Source organism: Aulostomus chinensis, chromosome 10 (assembly GCF_037954235.1).
Source record: "Aulostomus chinensis isolate RoL2024-O1b breed Wild chromosome 10, RoL_Achi_v1.0, whole genome shotgun sequence".
Lineage (NCBI taxonomy): Eukaryota > Metazoa > Chordata > Actinopteri > Syngnathiformes > Aulostomidae > Aulostomus > Aulostomus chinensis.
Genome location: NC_141329.1, coordinates 26,770,951 through 26,791,613, shown reverse-complemented (window position 1 = coordinate 26,791,613; position 20,663 = coordinate 26,770,951). Strand labels below are relative to the sequence as shown.

Sequence of the window (20,663 nt, the reverse complement as noted above, 5' to 3'; positions counted from 1 at the left end):
ACGCATGTTTTTTATGCATCAATGCTAATTAATTAATTACCCATGCTTTTCTACATACATCATGCAACAGGTGGGATGATAGCAGCTGAATCAGCTCTGGCTTGCATCAAATAATAGGTGCTGTTTGCAGAAGCAGCCAGGATTCATGCACACATGAAAGCTGGATGTTCAGGCGTGCTCAATGAAGATGTTTCTACGTACTCTGACAAAACTTATTCATCCAGAGGTGGAGGCAGAGCAATCGCTTGCTTCAATCCCTGTGTCTTTGAATTTGCATCATGATAGGCGTTTCATTCAGACCTCAGCCTTAATAACTCATGACAGTCTTTGAAGGATAAGAGCGACACAGTGAGTGCCTGAATCAATAGCGGGGATAGTCGAGTCCTACATACATTATGTACCTCCACCAGTATGTGAATTGAACTCATTATGTCATTTTGCCTACGCTGACATCCGCTCGCCAAAGTGATGGGCTGCCGCTAGCTCAGCCGCTTCAGCTTTCGATAAAAGGATGCAGCCATTAAAGTGGCTGCCACGCCTATCACAATGAGGACAGCTACAGCAATTCCCAGGCCAACAGACGCGCCCTTGCCATCAGACTGGCCACCAGACAGCGCTGTGCACAAATGAGAGTGACACCAGGATGGGATGCATTATTCCGGCAGACAACAGAACACGTTATGACTTGCAGAAGATAAGACATGCTTTTTCATTCTGGAGGAATCTAATTAGTGAAAACTTGAATGAGTGGTTGTTCTCAGAGAAGTCAACAAAAACACACTTACCCTCTTCTTTAGATTGAATGACTGCAAGAAAAAGAGAGAATTAGGATTTAATTTTTTTTCCAAAGCATATTGAAATACTGGAAAAACAGACGGATGAGAACCGTTTTCCACATTTACATAAATGTCTGGGGTGCTTAAGTACGTACGGTCTTCTGTCCTGGCCCTTATCGCCACTGTTAGCACCGATGGCTCGGTGATGCTCTCCTGGACAACAGTGGTCTCCACACTCCTCCTCCTCCTGTTGCATTGCTGTGGATCAAACCAGATGAGTCGGCGATCCGGCGGCAAATGGAGCACTCTGATTAAAATTCATGGGTCTCCTCTACCTTGAAGGTGCTGCAGGTGCTTTGCTCGCAAAGTCGGGTGATGCAGTGGAGGAAGTAGGTGGAGATGGTTTCATTCTGCTGCTCGACGAAGCGGAAGGCAGAGAAGTAGAAGCGGGCCTTCTGGCTGTCCCCGTTCTCCAGCATGGTGGTCAGGTCATCTATGGAGCACCTTTCAATAGAAGGCGAACCTCACAAGTGCCCCATTTGCACACAGATACATACAGGCAGCGTATTAATAAAAGCAAGGTGGGGAGACAGAAGCAAGACTCCCTTTGGACATAGAGGTAGCTGCTGCGTACTTTATGAGAGGAGCTTCTGCAGAACTCATTATAAGACTAGAGAATCAAATCAACACCAAGTGTGAAACCGCAGAGATTTTGGGTTTGTATCTTCTTCTTTTTTTTTTGTGCTTTTGCTTTTTAACTTACGAGACAAACAGATTGAAGAAGGTGGAGTTGTTGGGCTGCGGGGACACAGAGGCGTAGCAGCGGTCCAGAAGAACAAAGTACCTGTGGAGAGAGAATGAGGTCCCCAGCACCGAGTCAGAGACTCCAGGTCACGGGTGGAATCCTCAAAAGTGCAGTCAATCAAGACACATGTGGAGCAGACGAGGGGAGGTCGGGGAGGCGTTGGTCAGCACGCAACCACCCATGATTCATCAAGATCCAGGACAACTATTTATGAAACTGCTAAAATAAATGAATAAATCCTGAGTTCTTACTCATACGGGGAACGACAGCAAAAATAACTTTCTTGAACTTCAAACAGGAACGAGAATAATGTGTCACAACTTGAAAATGCTCTTCCCTTCATCAGAGCTCAGATCTTAGATGACGAGAGAAAAGAAACCCATGTGAGAAAACAACCCCGAAGTGTGTTTTTGTATTTGTGAATGTACAAAATGTCATCAATAATTTGTTTGCTGAAGCAATATGTGCAATAGTCCGATTTTTTTTGTGTGCCAGTTTTCTGTTACTTTATACGAGCCGCTGGTGGGTGTAGCAACACCAGCGAAGCAGCCAATGATTTGTTCTCTCAGTGCTTCATTGTTGCCTGCATTTCCCTGATGTTTTTCATTAATTAGCGGAAGAATGGCTCTCTTACTCCTCGCTTCCTTTCTTGCCTCCATGCAAACCAATTATCTATTTTTCAACCCCATTTATATCCCGTATTAAGAAAACGAGGTGGAATTCTTTGATTCTTTTTGAAGTTATTGATTTCAGAGTAGGGGTTTGGTCCTGACGAGCTGTGGGTGTGATATCATCAGAAAGGTTCTTACTGGGATGTCAGGTTGGATGCAACCACCTCCACGTAGATTTTTTTCCTCAGTTCAATCCCCAGGGGTGGCATGAGGAGGGGCTTGGTGTAATTCATATCCTGGCAAAGGAAACAAGGTAAGATACGCAGTCATATAAGATTCTTTTTTTTCCAGAGTTGCGGCGGACACGACTGTGCAGAGGTGGAGGTGGAACCTGGTACAAGGCCATGCTGAGGGTGCTGATGAAGCTCCCATTGTTGTCCTTCAAAGCAATGGAGGAGGATGACCTGCGGGGGGAGAACGTGATCATGTCTGACGTGTTAAAAACTCTGAAGTGGAAGTGTGTGTTTTACGTCTCTCCACTCACACGTCCACCTGGGTGTTGTTGATGAGGTACTCCAGCGGGTAAGCGCAGGAGTAGTAATACTTGAGCTCTGCGTTGTAGGTGATGGTTCCAATGGTGGGGTCGAAAGATCGGACCACCCCGCTGACGTTGACTGTCTGGATGTTTGAGAAGGCGGAGAATATCCCCGTCCCCGGTGCGCTTGTGGTCTGAGGAATTATTTAATGGAAACATTATTATTTAAAAGATTGTTAAAAAATAAATGTGGGCTAATGTTTCTGGTACGGCAGTGATGACGTCATCTCTCATGGAGAGGAGACTTGTGTGCTTGCATTTGTGCTAGAATTGGAAGAGCAAACTAATCCATCTTATTTCTACCTGACTGAGTTTCCTCTAATGCACAGCGAGCGCTCTCATTTTCACCTTATTTCTTCCTGGATCTCCTCACAGCTCTCACATTGACTTCCCTAAATCTGCTTTAAGTCTCTCATGAGTAAAAGGTTTGCAAGTCCACCACCATCCACTACCACTCGTGATCAGGACTCTGCGTCTACTCACCAAGAATTTACTCCCACAAGCGTTTCCTTCTCTGATGGGGAAGCTGAATCTCACCACAGGAGGTGCCACCGAGTTGTCCAGTGTCCCTCGACAATCCTCATTGTCCCTGATCTGGTTGAGGATCAGTAAACTCTCGTTGTAGCCCGTGTAGACAGCCGGGCAGATTTGAATAGCCAAGTCGATGGCGGATGTGCCGCAAACCACTGAGATATCAGTGTATTCTGACAGAGATAAGACGACATTGTTTGACAGATTAAAACGGGGTTTTCTTTCTTGTATGTTAGTTGAACGAAGAAGTGATCCTGCGATTAAAATAACTGAGAAGAGACGGTGCCTAGCATGGAAAGATATGCTTCAAAGTCATGAGGCTGTAGGTGCTGCAGCAGGACTCCATCACCACTTCTCAGCAGTGGGCGATCTCTCTACCGCACGGCGAACATTCATTCAAATGGACTAATTCAATATCCGAAGCAAAACTGAAATCAATACAGCTTTCCAAAAGGTCTGCATCTAAACTGAAATCAATACGACTCCATCAGTCCGACACAGAACAGACTGAAGGTCACGATAGTCCCACCTGGACGTCTGGCGAATGCTCCACAGTCAGATACGCTGAGGGCCTCTCGGCCCGCAATACACAGGGAGGTCAGGATGAGGAAGCTGAATAAAGCCATCTCACGACTCTGCCCTCTTTGAAGAAGCTGAGGAAAACACACAGAGGTCAAATCCACGTAATCCCAGTCTGGTGACGTTACCGAAAATAAAAAGGTCCCAGTTCAGTCGCATGATCCAGAGTTGGCGTCTAAACTTGGATCTTACCTCTGTCTCCTCGCTGGTTTGGCGTAAGAGAGAACCGCGCCGTGTTTTTAAAGGTTCAACACACCTGCCGATGTGCTCATCACGCCGCTTTAGGATTGGGTGGAAAGAGGGTCAGTGAGACTTTGGTGGGGCCTCCGTGTGCGTGAACAATCCACTTTATTGTGGATGAAGTACAGTGGTCTTCTCCTGGAGGCAAATGATGAAACCCAACACAGCCCCCCCCCTTTAAAGTTACAAGCTTTAACAATGACCATGGGGCTTTTTGACTTTGTGTGTGAAATGCACCCCCTGCTACCTGCTAATATGAAACTCAATAAACTAAGAGCATGTATGGTCTCCATTCACATGGAGCCTCACACACAATAGAGGAAAGAGAACCTGTTGTCTCCTGGCACGTTTGACGAGTTCATGTGACGCAGAACGTGACAATTTTGATCTAAATACTGTCGGCGTGACGCGTTTTGATGATCATTCTTCAGCGACTCGTTACAATCAGGAGCGTTTCAGGCAGCCTGACACTGATTGACAATTTTCACGCTCGGGTTTACCTCAACTCTGAGGTGTCAATCACGCAAGGTTTAAATATGGATGTCTGAGTTTGTGCTTGCGATTCAAATTAAAAATAGATATGTGGGTTCCTGGAGTAGTTATATCAAGTTCAAGATGAGTCCCAACAGCAAAAATGAGTGAGGGACAGTTGGTAAACTGATCTTGTCAGGTGAGCCACCTGGGAAGAGAGAGCTGTGATCAGGGTCAAGCAGGAGGATGGGCGTCACCGTTCAGCTTTTGTCACATATACGAAACCACACTGTCAAGTACAGGACCCATTATCATGGTCATGACGTGTGTACATTAACATGAGTCACCGTGTCCTCCGTCTCATTCTCACACACGCGGTCACACGCAGGCAAGAACACAAGCCAGTCAGCCTCAGGCCGTTAAAACAAGAGCTCGTACTCGGTAGAACTTGGCTTCAACATTAAATCCCAGCCTGATTTCCATTCGGGGAGGAGGGTTTAATCGATTAGCGCTGATGGTAACCTGAGACGAGGGATGGCAGCGTTTCATTTCACTTATCAGTGGGCATTGTGGATGCTGAATACATCACAAAATGACCGTTGAAATAAGGGATTAGAGCGATAAAAGGGCCGTGAATGCAGCCGCTCACAAAAACAGTCGCCTCTGTCAGACATGGGAGATGCTGCTGCTGCTGCTGCTGCTGCTGCTGCTACCAGCCGTTTATATAGGTCATCGGTAAGAAAATCAATACGGCAAGAATTGAAAGATTAATTCTGACTCATCAAATGACTGCTGGCTGTGCCGGGTATTTTGTTCCTTGAGGTTGGACACTCAGGCCGTGACATTTGGGGAAAGTTTTGTGCCAATATTAAAGCAAAATAAGTAAATCGTACCCTGATAAATCATCAACCAAGTCGGATTCAACACTGTTTAAAGTACTGAATACCTTTGGTCACAATACAAATATACATAATACTGTCATGCGTATTTCTTGGATATTTTATGCTGTCAAAGTGGTTTTTGAAAAAAATGAATAGAATGACCAAGGAACACCTCTTGAATATCTTACCAACAGCAGCCTTGAAGTGTAAAAGGGCTAAAACCTCCCCTCACATAATACATCCGAAGTATTTGGTTACCAGGTGGAGCAAAATATACTTATTAAAGCCGCATTTACTCAATAGAGGAGTCCTGCCATGATCTCTTACTTCTATTATACTGTACGTACAAATGTGATATCCAGCTGAAGAGGGGAAAAGATGGGAATAGCGGCCATTTGCTGAGGGACAAACAAAAGCTGTAGTTCAATAAACAATTTCTTTTTTGTAACTGGATGTTTGTGCACATATTCAAGATACAAAAAAACCCCCATATTTTAGTGCGTGGGCTTGTTGGAAGGTGAATGTTTTACCTTTGAACAGCTGTTTCCTCCATTTTTTCATTCCCTTTTCCGTGCTAAACCAAGCGGCTGCAGCAACCAGCTTCATGTTTAATTCACAGAATGAAACTGGTCCTTTTTCCTCGCTACTTTACTCACTACTTTTACTACTCTGCTTACTACTTTCGCAGCAAGAGATTTATGCATTTATGCATTTCCCAAAACACTGGTCCATTGCGCATTTCACGCTGTGACAAACCATCCTAGATTTGGTTCACAGCTTGCTTGTTTGCTGCAGTTATCAACTATGTTAAAATCCTCAATATACTTTTCTTTTTTTTTTAAAGGCTGAAACAAAAAAATAATGGTGTGTTCAAACTCACTTTGAAAAATACGAATAATGTTCACTTATGTGTAGAAAGTAATGACTTTCATGGAGTCGGTGGTAAAGATGAAGAACTGAAGGTCAAATGCAGCTCGCTGGCATGAAAGCAGACAAAGAGATGAAGAATGCTGGACACTCACCCCTTGAGACAAAATTATTTCCATCAGATTCGAAGGACAAACACTTGTTTAACCTGCTGAAAGCGCATTTTTTGATGACTTGATACACAATATTACCCTGGCGGTAGGAGCATGAACACAACACGGGACCATGAAGAGCACTGAAGGCAGCAAACACGCATTAATCAATTGACATTTATTGACGTGCATACAAAAGAAAGCACTCCCGCACTTGCACAGTATCAGTGTGTGCTGCAAATATTGTCGGTTAAAAAGACATCATCACACACACATATTTGAGTTAATTCATTTGAAGGTTGGGTTCCAGACACCTGAGGCTGCTGTTGAAGGGCGGCGGGACTTCTGCAGCAGGTGGAGCGACAGCAGGAAGAAGCTAACACTGATCCCTCCCAGGATGACCACGCCTGAGATCAGCGCACTGGTCACTGGGTTCATGGGCTGGGAGGAGTCACTGGAAGCTGATGGGTTGTTTGTGTGTGCGTGTGTGGGGTGGGGGGGTGGGGGGGTGAACAATAGCAGAATCTTAAAACATAGAGGTTCTTTGACATGAGCTTTACGTGACCTAACTTTGTTTTTCCCTCAGGAGAAGTGTAACCATCCCTTAAACCACCCATTTCCATGAGTACCACTGATTTTTCCACCTCGGTGGTGATATTTTCTATCTTTTTGCATTTTGTAACATTACACAAGGGTGCTTACCAAGTTGTGAGTTGCTGGCAGGAGTTTCATCTGGAAAAAAAAAAAATCAACAACAAAAAAAAGATTTCTTAAGAGTTGAAAGCGGTTTAAATGAAAAGAATGATGAAAGGTTCTGTGGATGCACGGCTAAGATATGGCCAAAAAAAACAAACTAAAAGGAATGGCTGAACATTTCAGGAAATAAAATTATTCCTCCTCAAAAAGGTGATCAATACCCCTCAGTGAGCAGCTTGTTTGCATAGCTTAGCATAACGATTAGAAACGGCTCAATAGCAACCCTGCTGTAGCTCCTTTGTCAGCGGAGGAGGAAATGCTCTGGAGTGGAAGTACTAAAGGTCCTGCATTCGAACACATTAGTCAACTACACTTCAATTTAAGTTCTTATTATACAGCAAGTCATTTAGTTTATGAGTACACTTTGAACTAGGCTGCATGTAAATCCACACATAAACTTTGTCCTATTTATGTACTTCTCTTCCACTTCAAGTTCATAAAAGTACACTTTTCTAGTTTGTAACTTATTACAATTAACCTTTCTTGATTGCAGAATGTTGTGACGACAACAGGATATCGACAGCATTCGATTTTAGATCCTTAGATTTGGTTCCTAATAACCGCTGCTGAGGTCTACGTTAGCTCTCTGGATCATACGTCATTCCAGAGATTGTGTGGAAGTACAAACCAAATATACTAAACCTTGCTGTGTACTAGGTCTTCGTCAAAGCTCCTCAGCTTCTGTTGGTGGTAATCTTTCATCTGATTCATCCGGGGGGTTGATTCTAAACAAGAAAACCAGTGTGGAACTATTCTCATTAAGAGTTTCTTCATACCGCTCCTGGTGATGATTGGCCCAGCGGTGATGATGGCGTTCCCAGAGGCGGCTGGAGGATAACCGAGGCTCACGCCTTCATCGCGCCTGCGTCGCCGCCCACAAATCTGCCAATCACAGATTCAGACATCATACGTCATTGAGGTCAGGAGGCCCGTAGGGAATTCATGTTTATTTCACACTCACTGGCATGAGCAGGATGCAGTCATCTGCCCTGCAAAGCTTGGTGACGCAGTGCAGAAACACAGTCGACATCTTCTGGTGTCTGTGCTTCACGAAACGGAAAACTTCAAAGGAAAATCTGCCCATCTGACTCTTCCCGTTCTCCAAAACGGTCGTCTGTGGGTCTTTGTGGCAGCTTATTTCAACACAGACACACACACACACACATATGTAGGTGAACACAGCGATAATGATTTGCATGCTCTTAAGTACTCATGGAGAGGAAAAAAAGTAGCATTCACTAGCTCTTGTGGAAGCATGAATAGGTAATTGCTCCCTTTTGTGTTTTATCAAGTCATCTCGTGGAGGGGGGGAAAAAAAGCACGAGATTACCCGAAGAAAAGGTCATAGCGTAGTTCATCATTAGGATTCCCAGAGGGGGTCGTGTAACAGTAGTCCATCAAGATGTTCCACCTGCAGACGGACAAAACTTCAGATTTGGATGGAGGATAGAGATCTAACTACACATGGGAAAGCCAAGACCTTCCTTTCTCTGCTGCGGACTGGCGCCTCCATGAAGAATAATAACATAAAAGCAGAATGAATGTGGGGAAGCCATGGAAATAAGCACTGAATCTGAAGGAAAAGGTGGTGGGAAAGATGTTGCGCCTGACAATGTTCCCTCTTTCCTACATAGAAGGTACAGATGCAGCGGTACAGCGTTATAATGATGCGAAAATCTGTTGTAAATAATTTCTGTCCTCTACCTTTTGTCTAGGTTTGTGGCCTTCACAGCTGCAAAAACTCTGGTTTTCAAAGCGAGCCCAGCCATAGGGATTGAGAGAGGTTGATTATACATTGAATCCTGCACAAAACAGAGTTGAAGATCAGTGAAAGATTGAAAATTCACGTTGCTCTTGTTGTTGTTGTTGTTTTCCTTCACGAAACAAGCAGAAGGTCTTGGAAAATATGTTTTTTTTTTGCTGTCATTCCCGGAGCCAGACAAGAAGAAAGATAACTTTCTCTACTCTGTGCGTGCATTGGGAAGCTGAGACCCATAGAGACCAGCAGACAGCTAGTTAGCTTAGCACAATGAATGGTAGTGGATGGGCAGGCTAGCATACCATTGTCCTCAGCTTCCAAAACCTGTGTATTGTGGTTGAGTAGATCAAGTCCTAAATCTAAGGGTCTGTCTCACTAATTTTGAGGTGCTGCGACAAATCACGGCATCAAGTCAACAAAGTAGTTCCAGCTATGTGGCGGTTTCTGTGATTACAGTGTCTGGCAAAATCAAATTCGTTATTTCACAAAAAATATAATAAATACATGTATTCACAACTCTAGTTCTATTAATATAGCCAAAGTCTGTTTTGGAGAAAAGTGTATTTGATGACATTTGGAGGACGAGTTATGCTGTACAGGGCATTAACCACCACTCATTGTGCTAAGCTAACAAGCAGTTAGCTGGTCTCTGAGGGTCTAAGTTCCCTAACGCACGCCCAGAGGAGAGGAAGGTATCTATTTTCTTGTCTGGCTCTGGGGAGGATGACAAATAAATACGCTTCACAAAAGGTTTGTGGATTGTTTGGAAAATCATTTGTATTTCTCTATGAAATGGTGTCTCTTATTGTTAACATTAAAAGGACCAAACCCAATAATTAATTTGTGTTCAAGAGTGTGTTTTTGTTTGTTTTTGTACAAAAGGGGGACAATTAATACACACTCATGGACTGCTGTAGCAGAGGAGCATTTTACCAAGTTCAACCCTGTGGATCAATGAGATGTTGCAACAACTTTACCAATAGAAGTTTATCTATAGAAGTCAGACTCGAGCGAACATCGACGTTGACATTTTTGACGAAGTTGGTTTCGGTCTTCTCTTGGGATTTGACTGCTTCTATAAATTCTGCTAAACTTCACCATCTAACAAAAAAAAAAAAAAAAAAAAAACGCCAAGTGGCGAATTTTAATGGACTGAAAAGAACAATGACGTACTCACATTGTACAGAAGCATGCTCAACGTGCTCACGAATGTACCGTTGCCATCCTTGACCAACACAGCAGCGGAGGATCTGTAGAAAAATGGATTCAGCTGCACCATTACCTTTTGTGTACACTTTCTCAGGAGAATATATAGTTATTGAAATGTGAATGAAATGTTTTCATCATTAACCAACCACAGGGTTTGTGAAGAGACGACTGTGTGCGAGCCTTTAGAAACACCGCACAATAAACGGTTCTGAGAACATCATGAGACAGACGCTCGGTTATATGTCCACGCCGCTCAGGAAAACATTCAACAAAGCTCTTAATTAGATGAATTAATCTCAATCTCTTGTTTTAAGGAGAACAAATTCACTGGGTAGCTCCTGAAAAGGTCAAGCCGTCAGGGGGACACTGAGGAATTTTTTTTTGTTTTTGTGGCAGCTACTTACGATGCGAGCTGTGAGTTATTGACCAGGTACTCCAGCGGGTAGCTGCAGCTGAATTTATACAACAAACCAGGCAGGTAGCTGATTATAGTCGGCGGGTCAGGGGTATCGATAAAGCCCGAGACATTACCAATTTGTACCAGAGACATGTTGCCATAGGCGTTGGACCCATAGGCCGTGCTGACCTGCAAAGAAAAACATCTCAGCACTACTTTCCCTGAAGTCAATGAACAACATGAAGTATTGATCATATTCACACAATGTTCCTGTATTTGTGTATTCTTTACCACTAGGCTATTTCCACAGGCTTCCAGAGTGCTCAGGCCGATGCTGAACAGGACTGCTGTGGGGAAGGTGTTGTTGTTGATGAAGCCACGGCATTGGGCGTCACCATGGTGACCGTTCAAGGCTAAATCTGCAACGGTGTAGCCGGAGAACAACACCGGGCAGAAGTTAATCTTCAAGGTGATGGTCTGAACCCCACAGTAGACGCTGATGTCGCGCTCTCCTTAAAAACAACCAGAGAGAATAAGAACTACGAATTCAGCTGTAGTCCAATTACAGGCTCACGGGACTTCCTGTCTCTGCTTGTTGCCTGACAGGTCCCTAAGAAAAAAAATGTTAATTATATCATGTTGGTTCATGAAGTCTTGTGGCGACATAACAGCTGGACTCAGTGTTGCTAAGGTGAATCACGGCAGGTTGGATAACAGTCTGTGTCCCTTTCATAAAAGGCAAAGGACCAAGAGTCACATTTCTAAACTGTTCCAGACAACAAATCGAGCTCTAGGGAGGCTAAATCTTTACTTCATTAGTTCTTTAATAAACAAGGTCAGTGAACAATCAATCAGCGGTGCCAGATACAACATCCGCGCTCCTGCAGCTGACGTGCACCCTTGTCAAGGCATCATTTCCACAATGAAGAAAATTAATTACAAGAACAAATCGCACAATTAAAACATCATTGATCATTCTGTTTTTGCACGAGTGAATTACTTTGTAAGCATCAGCTGTCTGCGGCACAAGTAATGGAACAGTTTAGCTTGTTTTGTTGAGGGTTTTTCTTTTCTTTTTTTTTTATACAACAAACATCGCACCTTGAAAAGTGTATCTATTGATTACAGAACAGCATTTTCAAATATCTTAGTTTCTAATTTTCCTAAGCTCAGACCCTCTCTCCATCTCCACCCACGACATGCCGTACGTGACAATTTTGGTAACCCAAGTAACACAGCGCGATGTTATTTTAGAAATCTATTCATGCAAGAACCGCAATCGAATCAAACTAAAACCAAAACTGCAACCCATCCACTGACAGCTGTATTATCGAGTGCTCTGTAGCAACAGTCAGAATCAGAGAGAGATTCCTAATCTGAGGAGAGAACGAATGTTATCTGGAGGATCCTCACCAGGAAACCTGCTGTGGTAGGTGGTATCACAGTTGTATCCGTTAAACTGTGTGGAGACTGAAGCCGTGTTACTTATCAGCAGGAAGATAAAGCACAAAGGCGTCATTTCAGCACCTGGGAGAGCTTTGCCCACTGTCATCTTCAGAAGGTCAACATTGCATTAACCACATTCCTCGGGTAGGTGTTCAAAAATGGCTGAAAATTAGATGTTCGGAAACAACGCTCCCCTTTCACGCTTGTTTTCTTGACAAGTACACACTCTGACCTCTACCAAAGTACCACCCTCGTTCTCCAAGTTCCCTGATCCTTCTTGTCCTGATCCCGCTGCTCCTTTTTAACTCAGTTGCTCATGTTGGCTCTAAACCCCTATTTTCCAACCCCTTTTAAACTTAGGTCACCCCTCTCTCCAGCTCATTTCACCCCCCCCCCCCATCCACTCTCCACCCCCCACTTGTGTCACCTGTTTACCCATTTCCTGCTGCACCCAAAGAAATTGGCTGGAACCTCCCCTGTGACAAGGGAAGAGTTCAACAATGTGAGATCTAGTTTTTGTGACATCAAGTGCCTGAATTAAACAAAACATCACTTTTGCATGTATTTAGTGTGTGTGTGTGTGTCTGTGTGTGTGTGTGCTTGTGTAGATATGACAGATAGAGGGATTCATTATCCAAACGATTCAACAAAACCCACTGCAGTGCAGAACATGGGAAACTCCATCAAATCTGAATGGTTTGAACAAATCTTTTCACAGCGCCCAGAAACCTGAGCAGGCTCAGAGGGTTCCCACTCGTCTCCCCTCGTTCTGATCTCCGTCTGTCAACTCACACAAACGGTGGACCTCAGCAGGGGGGGGCAGCCCGGGAATTAAGCTGTCATCGGTTGTTGCAGCAGCTCACATTCACATGAACATAAAAGTCAACTCACGGTCTGATGCAGGGCTGTGTGTGGGTAATTGTGATGCGCAAGGCATCACTTAGACTAAAGGCTCTCTGTGGCATATGTACATAGCACAGTGTGTTCAGCTCAGCCTGAGGAGGGCAAAAGTGGAATCTTGAATTTACTTTTCCTGGAGATAACCCACTTTCCTCCATCTAATGAACAGTTAACACCTTGTGTTTGGAGGAAAACCTTTTTCCCTCTGGCAGATCTTGAGTTGTCTGACCTTTGAAGTCATTTAACCAAAGTTAAAGGGGTGTTATATTTAGCATTTAGAGTTCAAAATAGTAGTTTCTAGAAGACATCGCCACACGACATTGTGCAGGAGTGTGACAGTATCACGAGCGAGGAGAAAAAAACGGCTGATTGAGACACCACTTGCACAACTTTAGCCATACAATGTTCACAGTACCATTTGCACTGTAAATACCCCTGAACCACCTCAAAACCTTCAATGTTTTCTGTAAACATGCTAATACCCCTGTGCTTTTATTTCATTTTGTAATCCATCCATCCATCTTCTCCCTCTTCTCCTGTTCAGGGTGGTGGGGGTGGAGCCTATCCCAGCAGCCTTCCCCCTGGACAGGTCACCAGTCCATGGCAGGGCCAACACATAGAGACAGACAACCATTGGCTCTCCCAGTCACACCTACGGTCAATTTAGAGTCTGGATTAACCTGGTCCCTCTTGATGTCTTTGGACTGTGGAGGAAGCTGGAGTACCAGAGAGAACCCAGCAGGAACAGGGAGAACATGGAGACTCACCCAGAAAGACCCCGTGCTCCAGCTGGGGCTCCACCCACAGCCTTCTTGCTGGGGGGGCCACAGTGCTGACCACTGCACCACCGTGCCGCCCATTTTGTAATCTAATTGATTTATTATTACATAATATGAGTTGATATTAGTTTATTTTCTGTGTTTGCTACGTTATCTTTGTCTACTGGCAGACAGAACATCTTCCACTGGATGCATGGACAGTTTTCTGACATGAGGCTATTGTGGACGCTCCTGGCAGATGGCGTTTGTCCTCACATCACAATATTCAGATTTAACTCTTCCAAACTCTATCATCCTCACAGCTTCCTCTTTGTGCATGCACAGAATTAATCAAACGCAACTTTACAGGCAGTGCATGCTCAAGGTAAAGTTGTGTTTTAAACAAAATTTACATTTGCTCCGCAGGCTGTGCGCTTGAATGTGACAAAAGCATCGCGGAATGCTGAGCAACAACAACTTTTCTATTATTATTTTTTACAGCAATTGACTTGCCCGGTCCTTGAGGATCTCTTAATGAGCTCCAAAACGTACTCGCCAAAATAATCGCTTGCTAACTGCACTTTGAGTACTACGAAGGTGGAAATGTTAACCATTGGCAGTGTTGATTCATGTCAATACTACACCTGAAGCTTGAACTGTATCATAGAAGAAAAAAAAAAATTGTTAGTTGGTGCAACATGTTTGGTGATCATTTCCAAATATGCAGGATGCTGGTTATATGCTGGTTGGAAAATTTAATTTAATTTTTTTTGCATTTAGCACCATGAATGGCAGGACAATTCTACAGAAAATAAATGTTGAACATGTTTTAGCCCCATTTACTGCCAAACAATGCATTCCAAAACTAAACTAACCAGACCTTGACTGTGTTGACACATATTTTCCACACAAAAACGATCATTTCAAGAATGATACAAAAGAATGAATGTTTTCTGAAATACAAAAAAAAAAAAAAAAAAACGTAACCACTGTCCATATAGTGCTACACTGTCAAGGCAGTGATTTTTGTGTGTGTGTGTGTGTGTGTGTGTGTGTGTGTGAGACAGCATTGGGATGCATTCATAAAAAGTTCTTATTGTGAGCTCCTGTAACTGGCAATCACCTGGGCTTGCAAAGATGGTAATTTTACAAGAGGCGCACAATAGATGTCAGGAGCAGGGAGTTAGCTTTCATCCATCAGGCTTTGCTGCAGTTGTGTGCACCGAAGGGGCCTCAAAAAGAAAAATCCTACACTGTGTTGGAATTTCTCTCTGCAGAGGAACATTCAATGAATACAATCTGTTGCCTCCAGATACTGTGATTTTAAGAAATGTTGTGCCCCACCCTCCAAAATAATGTGGTGTTAAGTAGTCTCGGTTATTTTGGGGGTCATTTCCTGTGTTTCTATGGGACGGCGTTGACAATTGCGCATCGTAGTTTGGTCTGCAGTCTGTGAGACTCGTCAAGGCTGTCAGCAAAAATACAACCGTCAAAATTCTTTCAGGGGAAAAAAAAAAGAAGAAGAAAAGAACATTACACGCACGAGAGACATCTGTTTGCAGCATTGGTGTCCGCTGCCCGCAGTGCTGCTCCCTTCATGATACCGTTGGCCTCATCTAGCACATCTCCAGTGCATCATTCATACTGGCCAGCAGCCTCACGTGTGAGACTCTGATCCGGCTCCTGCTGGCCCTGCAGAGACCTGGGACACACAACTGGCTTCAGGTGCTATTCACTGCTGCTCACCTGCCCACCTGATGAGGTAGAGCTGAAATCAAATATTCAGTGCTCTCTAGCAGACAAGTGCCATTCAAAGCAAACAGGATCAGATGGCCACATACACATGAAATGAATACATATGGTGAGCCCATTATGGTCTAGCTTATTTTACAAATCCCGCCCAGCTAATGGCCTACTTAACCAATGTATAGGCATGTGCTCCACTTCTGTGCTTGTGTTTCAGCCACATGAACATCTTTAAGATGTAAGGTTATACTGGGAAACACACACTCGTGGGTCTGTGAAAAACATCCCCACAAAAACAACATTCAGAATCTTTGCTTCTATCCCTCCATGACAACCGGAGCGACGCCTTAAGACGTCACCTCAGTTCGCCGTGCCTCCAACCACTTTCAATGCAGCGGGAAACTTTTCTCCCTTGTATGTCATCACAATGCTGAACCGCCTCCTCAACTTTGTAAATCTTTCTTGCGAGTCGTTGCGCTCTGAGACTTTTTATGGCCCACGACCCAACGCCACTCTCAGATGCGCCTGATAGAGCCGTCTCTATCTGATCAACATGAAACGTCCAGACTCAACAAGCAGACGTCTAAATCACGCAGGCGGGCCTGCATCACAAAACCCGTGAGAGTGTGACAGTAATCTGACGCTCCAGTTTTAACACTGGCAGGAAAGAGAAGCCCTCATCAAAAACGTCGCTGCCATTTGATCCTCCAGTAACGTTTGAAAAAGCCAGGAATCTATTTTCTACTTTTTTTTTTTAAATCGCAGCAAACAGGCGAACTTATGAAGTATTAAGAATTATAGAGGATCTTAAGGTTTGTCATCTTCATCTTCATTTGTCATCTCTTTGTCAGCGATGATGGACATAGGATCAAAATAGAGGCAGGTTTTAATTTATAGGGGAAAAAAATGTTTATTTCTCAAAATGTTTTTTTTTTCTGAAGTTGAAAAAAGAAAAGAAGAATCAATGGCTCTGAGGTTTTGAAGTGAGAAGATGTGAGGCTTAGGTCTCTGTCTTCTTTTCCTTTTGGTCCGGGGACCTGCAATAATTCCCAGGTGAGGAGGGGAAAAACAACAGGCTAGCTTATTGTTTATGTATGAAACCCAACCCTGCACAACAACAACATGTGAGGAGCTCTTCTCTCCTTTAGCATGACCTTGTCAAGGATGTCAGTCAAATGAAACCACAGCTATTTTTGTCTCTCACACTTTTCAAATATCTGCATTGATACTCCATCCACCTGAAGAGTTGAAATAACACTGGGCGAGGCGCAGTCCTCTGTTAGACTCAAACATGTTAATCATTTCTAAACTTAAAAAATTCAATTGTTATATTTACATATTTGATGATCAATCAATTATTAATGCTGCTCTGATGCAATACTTGGAAATGAAAAGAATTGATTGGCTGATGACTGAATCCAGTTTAAATAAATATTCAAACAGCAAAAGTGAAAATTCTGATATAGATTTAAAAATGGCTGACTTTGATGGCAGGATTCGACATGACTTTTTTTTCTTCCTTAAAGCAGCATGGCCGACCTTTGTGATGGATGCAATCGTGGCACTATGCTGCCCCCTTGTGCTCTATGTGGTGAACTGCATAACAGCTGGGAACTCAGAGTGGGGGGACACATCCTTGTCCCCTCCCTGGACAAAAAGACAAACACTTATTTCTGAAACGTCCCATTTTATCGGAGCAAATGTGTGAGCAGAGGTTTTCACCTCAGTTATTTGTACTTTTGTGGTCGCTTAAATTAGCACACCTCCGTCAACTGGATGTCATAATCATCATGAAGGGAAAGGAGGATTTATAGGAGAGATGTTGTACTGGGGTGTGTCAGTTTTATCAAGGTTACATAAATAAAATAGCAAGTGAGTTTATGTTATAAAGAAGAGTCCACCTCACTGGTAGGTAACACCTCACTGACAGGTAGGTTCACCACTGTTACAGGTAACACCTTACTGGCAGGTAGGTTCACCACTGTTACAGGTAGCACCTCACTGGTAGGTAACACCTCACTGGCAGGTAGGTTAACCACTGTTACAGGTAGCACCTCACTGGCAGGTAGGTTCACCACTGTCACAGGTAACACCTCACTGGTAGGTAACACCTCACTGGCAGGTAGGTTCACCACTGTTACAGGTAACACCTTACTGGCAGGTAGGTTAACCACTGTTACAGGTAGCACCTCACTGGCAGGTAGGTTAACCACTGTTACAGGTAGCACCTCACTGGCAGGTCGGTTAACCACTGTTACAGGTAGAGCCTCACTGGCAGGTCGGTTAACCACTGTTACAGGTAGAGCCTCACTGGCAGGTAACACCTCACTGGCAGGTGGTAGTTTCTCACTTGCTGGCACATCCCTCTGGCAGGTAGCACCTGACTGGTAGGAAGACTGCACTGGCAGGTAGCACCTCCCTGGCAGACAAAATCTCACTTGAGGCACACCTCGCTGGCAGGTACCTGCACCACATGGTCAGGTTTTGGCAGCTCATAGGTAAAACCCTGTCATGAAAACAAACCTGGGAGTCTGGCCTTGTCCTGGTGGCAGCAGAGTCACCTGCCACTGTAGGGTTCAACTGTCGAAACAGGGAGCCTGAATCGTCTCTCTGTTTTGCATCCACATACCACAAAACTAATCACCTCTCGGTATCCAGTTTGGTTTTCCAGACTTCAGGGGACCTTAATGTCATATTTACTGTCTTTATGACGAGTGTGAACACACCAACTTCCTCTACACCACATATCCAAGACAAACTCCATGATGAACTCTATTATGTTTTACTGGAAGTTCCTCTTTAAATGTTTTCTGCCCCAATTTATACGAATGTGATGAGTAATAATAATTTCAAAAAAAGGTAATTAAATCACAACACCCCAACAGCTCATTAAATTAACTCTATATGTCCCTGGTATTGACCCAATAAAACTTATTATAATCACCATGAAAAAGGATATATTGCTTTTGTGCTTTCTGAATGTACTCTATAAATGAAAATATTGTAAAAAAACAAAACAAAAACATGTCTGTTTCCCTCCCATCTTGACTCAATTCCCCTGCCCCCTCAATCTCCACGCTTCACCCTCTCATCCAGGCCTCTGGCGCCTCTGTGATTAAGCATTTGAGCGTTTTATTTTTGCCGCTAGACTGCGGTCAGTTGCTGTACACCTGCGCCACAGCGGACCTTATGGGCACCCAGCGGTGTAGCATCTGATTCAGGGTCTGCAGGGCGTTGTTGTTGTTGATCGCGGTCTCCCTGAAGTAGTAGAGCCGAGCAGGCCCGCCATTTCCCCCTCTTCAAGTCAGTAGTGAGTCTTTCTTTTAAAAGGCGAGTAGCGGCGGCGGCGGTGGCAGGAGGCGGAGGAGCGGCGGCGACGACTGGCGGAGCGGCGGAGGCAGGCAGGGATCCGGTGTGCCACATCGGGATGAAAGCAAGACAGGGAGCCGGGTTGGATGAGTCAGCGAGTGGATCCTGCAGTCACCGCATCCCTTAAAATCTGACTGAATTCAGACGGAAGCGTGCAGACTGTCACATTTTGTCGCTGTTGTCAGATTCTTCTCGCCCTCTGGTTTAACGTAGCTTAGCTTTGATTTATATTTTCCACCAAGCTTGGGGGGTGGGGGGGGGGGGGAGGAAAATAACCGGGTTGGCTGGGGGGGGGGGGGAGCCCGGCAAGGTTGCGAAGGAGGTGGATGTTTTATTTTTTTATTTTATATTTATTTTTTTGTAAAGGCTCCAATCAGAAGATAAACACCGGTAAAAACCAACATTTCCAGCGTCTTTTGTTGCATCCATTGAAGATGTCGGGGCAGAGCATTACGGACAGGATAACTGCAGCCCAGCACAGTGTAACGGGATCCGCTGTGTCGAAAACAGTATGCAAGGCCACCACTCACGAAATAATGGGCCCGAAAAAGAAACATTTGGATTGTGAGTATGATTTTAAAAACACACACACAAACATAAAAAACATCACTTGTGTGTCTGAGTTACAAATCACCGCTGGCTCCTCTTGGTCAGACGCCGCTTGGCTGGTTTGAGTCATGGCGATGGTGAAGCTACCAGGCCCCAAAGCTTCAGGCTAGGCTACATGCTAGTGCTTGCTCATGTCAAGGAGATTATTTTTAATTTAATATTGAGGACAGGCCTCGATAACAGCCTCCTGTACACATTTAACGTGTCTAACTAAGCGTGTTCTCAAAGAGCTTTTGTGTGTGTGTGTGTGTGTGTTTGTCTCTCCTTGTTGAGCTAGCTTGTGTAGCTGTGTGCTTTGCTAAATTAGCTGTCTGTGTCCTCATATTTCTTGTATTTATGTTATGGCTAGCAGCTTGAATGTGAAGCCAAAATAGCAGCACATGTGGCTAAATATGTACTCGGTCATGTTTCAGGCTGAAAAACCCATCATGGACAAGGGGGTCTATTCATTCACAGGCCTTGAATTAACATTTTCAGGGACCCTTGCCATCCAGTTTTCACCCCCCATGCTCATCTCCCATCTTGGGTGCACCTGCAGCAGCAGCACAAGTGTGAGAGTCTCTCAGTCCAGGCCACACAATGAAGGGACTCAGTAACGGGATGCTGGCTGGGTTTCCCACCATGCTTCAGACACAATGAGGTGACACTGTGAGAGCTAAAAAAATAAATAAAAAAAATCACTGTTTGGCCTTTGTGTCTGAGGTTGTGTCAGCCGGAGTGGTGTGATGGATCAGAGTCCGATGCACCCATAATCAGAGGAGTCCCTCTCCCTCCTTTAGGTGCGGCAGTGGTAGATTTCATCTTTATTGATCTACACTTTCAGATGCATGATGGCTATAAAAAAAGGCGTTTTTATGGAGGCCCTATATCATCACAAGTTGCCGTAACAGTCCAGGAATTATTTTTCTTTCTCCCACAACTTACATTTGGTCAGGATCCATTACAGGGGATTGTGGGAGAATTGACAGTGACAGTTCCTTGTGTTGCAGGTTGCACACCTGTTGTGCTGCTCAGGTGACTCCCCTGAGGCCAGATGGGGAGAAAGTTGGCAGCCTGAGTGTCTCGGTATATTCAGAGCCAAGAGCTTAAATGCGCATAGTTAACATTATGGTATCCTTGTGTTAAATGCTGACATGTAAAGGCAGCAGGGCCGCTCAAAGTGAGGCAGAGCCAAGCAGTCTGAAGCCAAGATGGGATTCTTTCTTG

General features: G+C 44.3%; 3 protein-coding genes across 15 annotated transcripts in view; 1 reads left to right on the top strand and 2 right to left on the bottom strand.

Moving 5' to 3' along the window:
- Window positions 1-399: 399 nt before the first annotated feature.
- On the bottom strand, window positions 400-3,950 carry LOC147255063 (zona pellucida-like domain-containing protein 1). The gene is made up of 10 exons (XM_086215281.1): window positions 3,848-3,950; window positions 3,271-3,491; window positions 2,737-2,921; window positions 2,584-2,656; window positions 2,391-2,488; window positions 1,540-1,620; window positions 1,112-1,280; window positions 932-1,034; window positions 786-806; window positions 400-616 (listed from the first exon to the last, which is right to left on the bottom strand). Exons 1-10 carry the CDS (start codon window positions 3,942-3,944, stop codon window positions 480-482), a joined length of 1,185 nt encoding a protein of 394 aa, XP_086071407.1. The 5' UTR covers window positions 3,945-3,950; the 3' UTR covers window positions 400-479.
- Window positions 3,951-6,759: 2,809 nt separating this feature from the next.
- zpld1b (zona pellucida-like domain containing 1b) overlaps window positions 6,760-20,663 on the bottom strand; it is a 20,392-nt gene continuing 6,488 nt past the window's right edge. Inside the window, exons 1-10 of one of the 2 annotated variants that reach the window (XM_086216720.1) lie at window positions 12,043-12,181; window positions 10,921-11,141; window positions 10,637-10,818; window positions 10,201-10,273; window positions 8,969-9,066; window positions 8,595-8,675; window positions 8,226-8,397; window positions 8,041-8,146; window positions 7,211-7,240; window positions 6,760-6,969 (exon numbers count right to left, since the gene is read on the bottom strand). In XM_086216720.1, the coding sequence (XP_086072846.1) occupies window positions 6,797-6,969; window positions 7,211-7,240; window positions 8,041-8,146; window positions 8,226-8,397; window positions 8,595-8,675; window positions 8,969-9,066; window positions 10,201-10,273; window positions 10,637-10,818; window positions 10,921-11,141; window positions 12,043-12,181 (1,275 nt within the window). In that variant the 3' untranslated portion in view covers window positions 6,760-6,796. Of the gene's footprint in view, window positions 6,970-7,210; window positions 7,241-8,040; window positions 8,147-8,225; window positions 8,398-8,594; window positions 8,676-8,968; window positions 9,067-10,200; window positions 10,274-10,636; window positions 10,819-10,920; window positions 11,142-12,042; window positions 12,182-20,663 lie in introns of those variants that run through there. The other variant, XM_086216719.1, reaches the window with a different exon arrangement.
- picalmb (phosphatidylinositol binding clathrin assembly protein b) overlaps window positions 19,125-20,663 on the top strand; it is an 18,511-nt gene continuing 16,972 nt past the window's right edge. For 9 of the 12 annotated variants that reach the window (XM_086216718.1, XM_086216709.1, XM_086216716.1 and 6 more), the window contains exon 1: window positions 19,126-19,412. In XM_086216718.1, coding sequence (XP_086072844.1) covers window positions 19,175-19,412 — 238 coding nt within the window. In that variant the 5' untranslated portion in view covers window positions 19,126-19,174. Of the gene's footprint in view, window positions 19,413-20,663 lie in introns of all 12 variants that reach the window. The other 3 variants (XM_086216710.1, XM_086216708.1, XM_086216717.1) reach the window with 2 other exon arrangements.

Bases quoted from the DNA above. Each gene is read 5' to 3' on its own strand.
- LOC147255063 (XM_086215281.1), bottom strand. From the start codon at position 3,944: ATGGCTTTATTCAGCTTCCTCATCCTGACCTCCCTGTGTATTGCGGGC. The intron at 2,657-2,736 runs GTGAGTGGAGAG...CTCCCCCCGCAG, and splicing joins AACAACACCCAGGTGGACGT to GTCATCCTCCTCCATTGCTT. The intron at 2,489-2,583 runs GTTCCACCTCCA...TTCCTTTGCCAG, and splicing joins TCAGCATGGCCTTGTACCAG to GATATGAATTACACCAAGCC.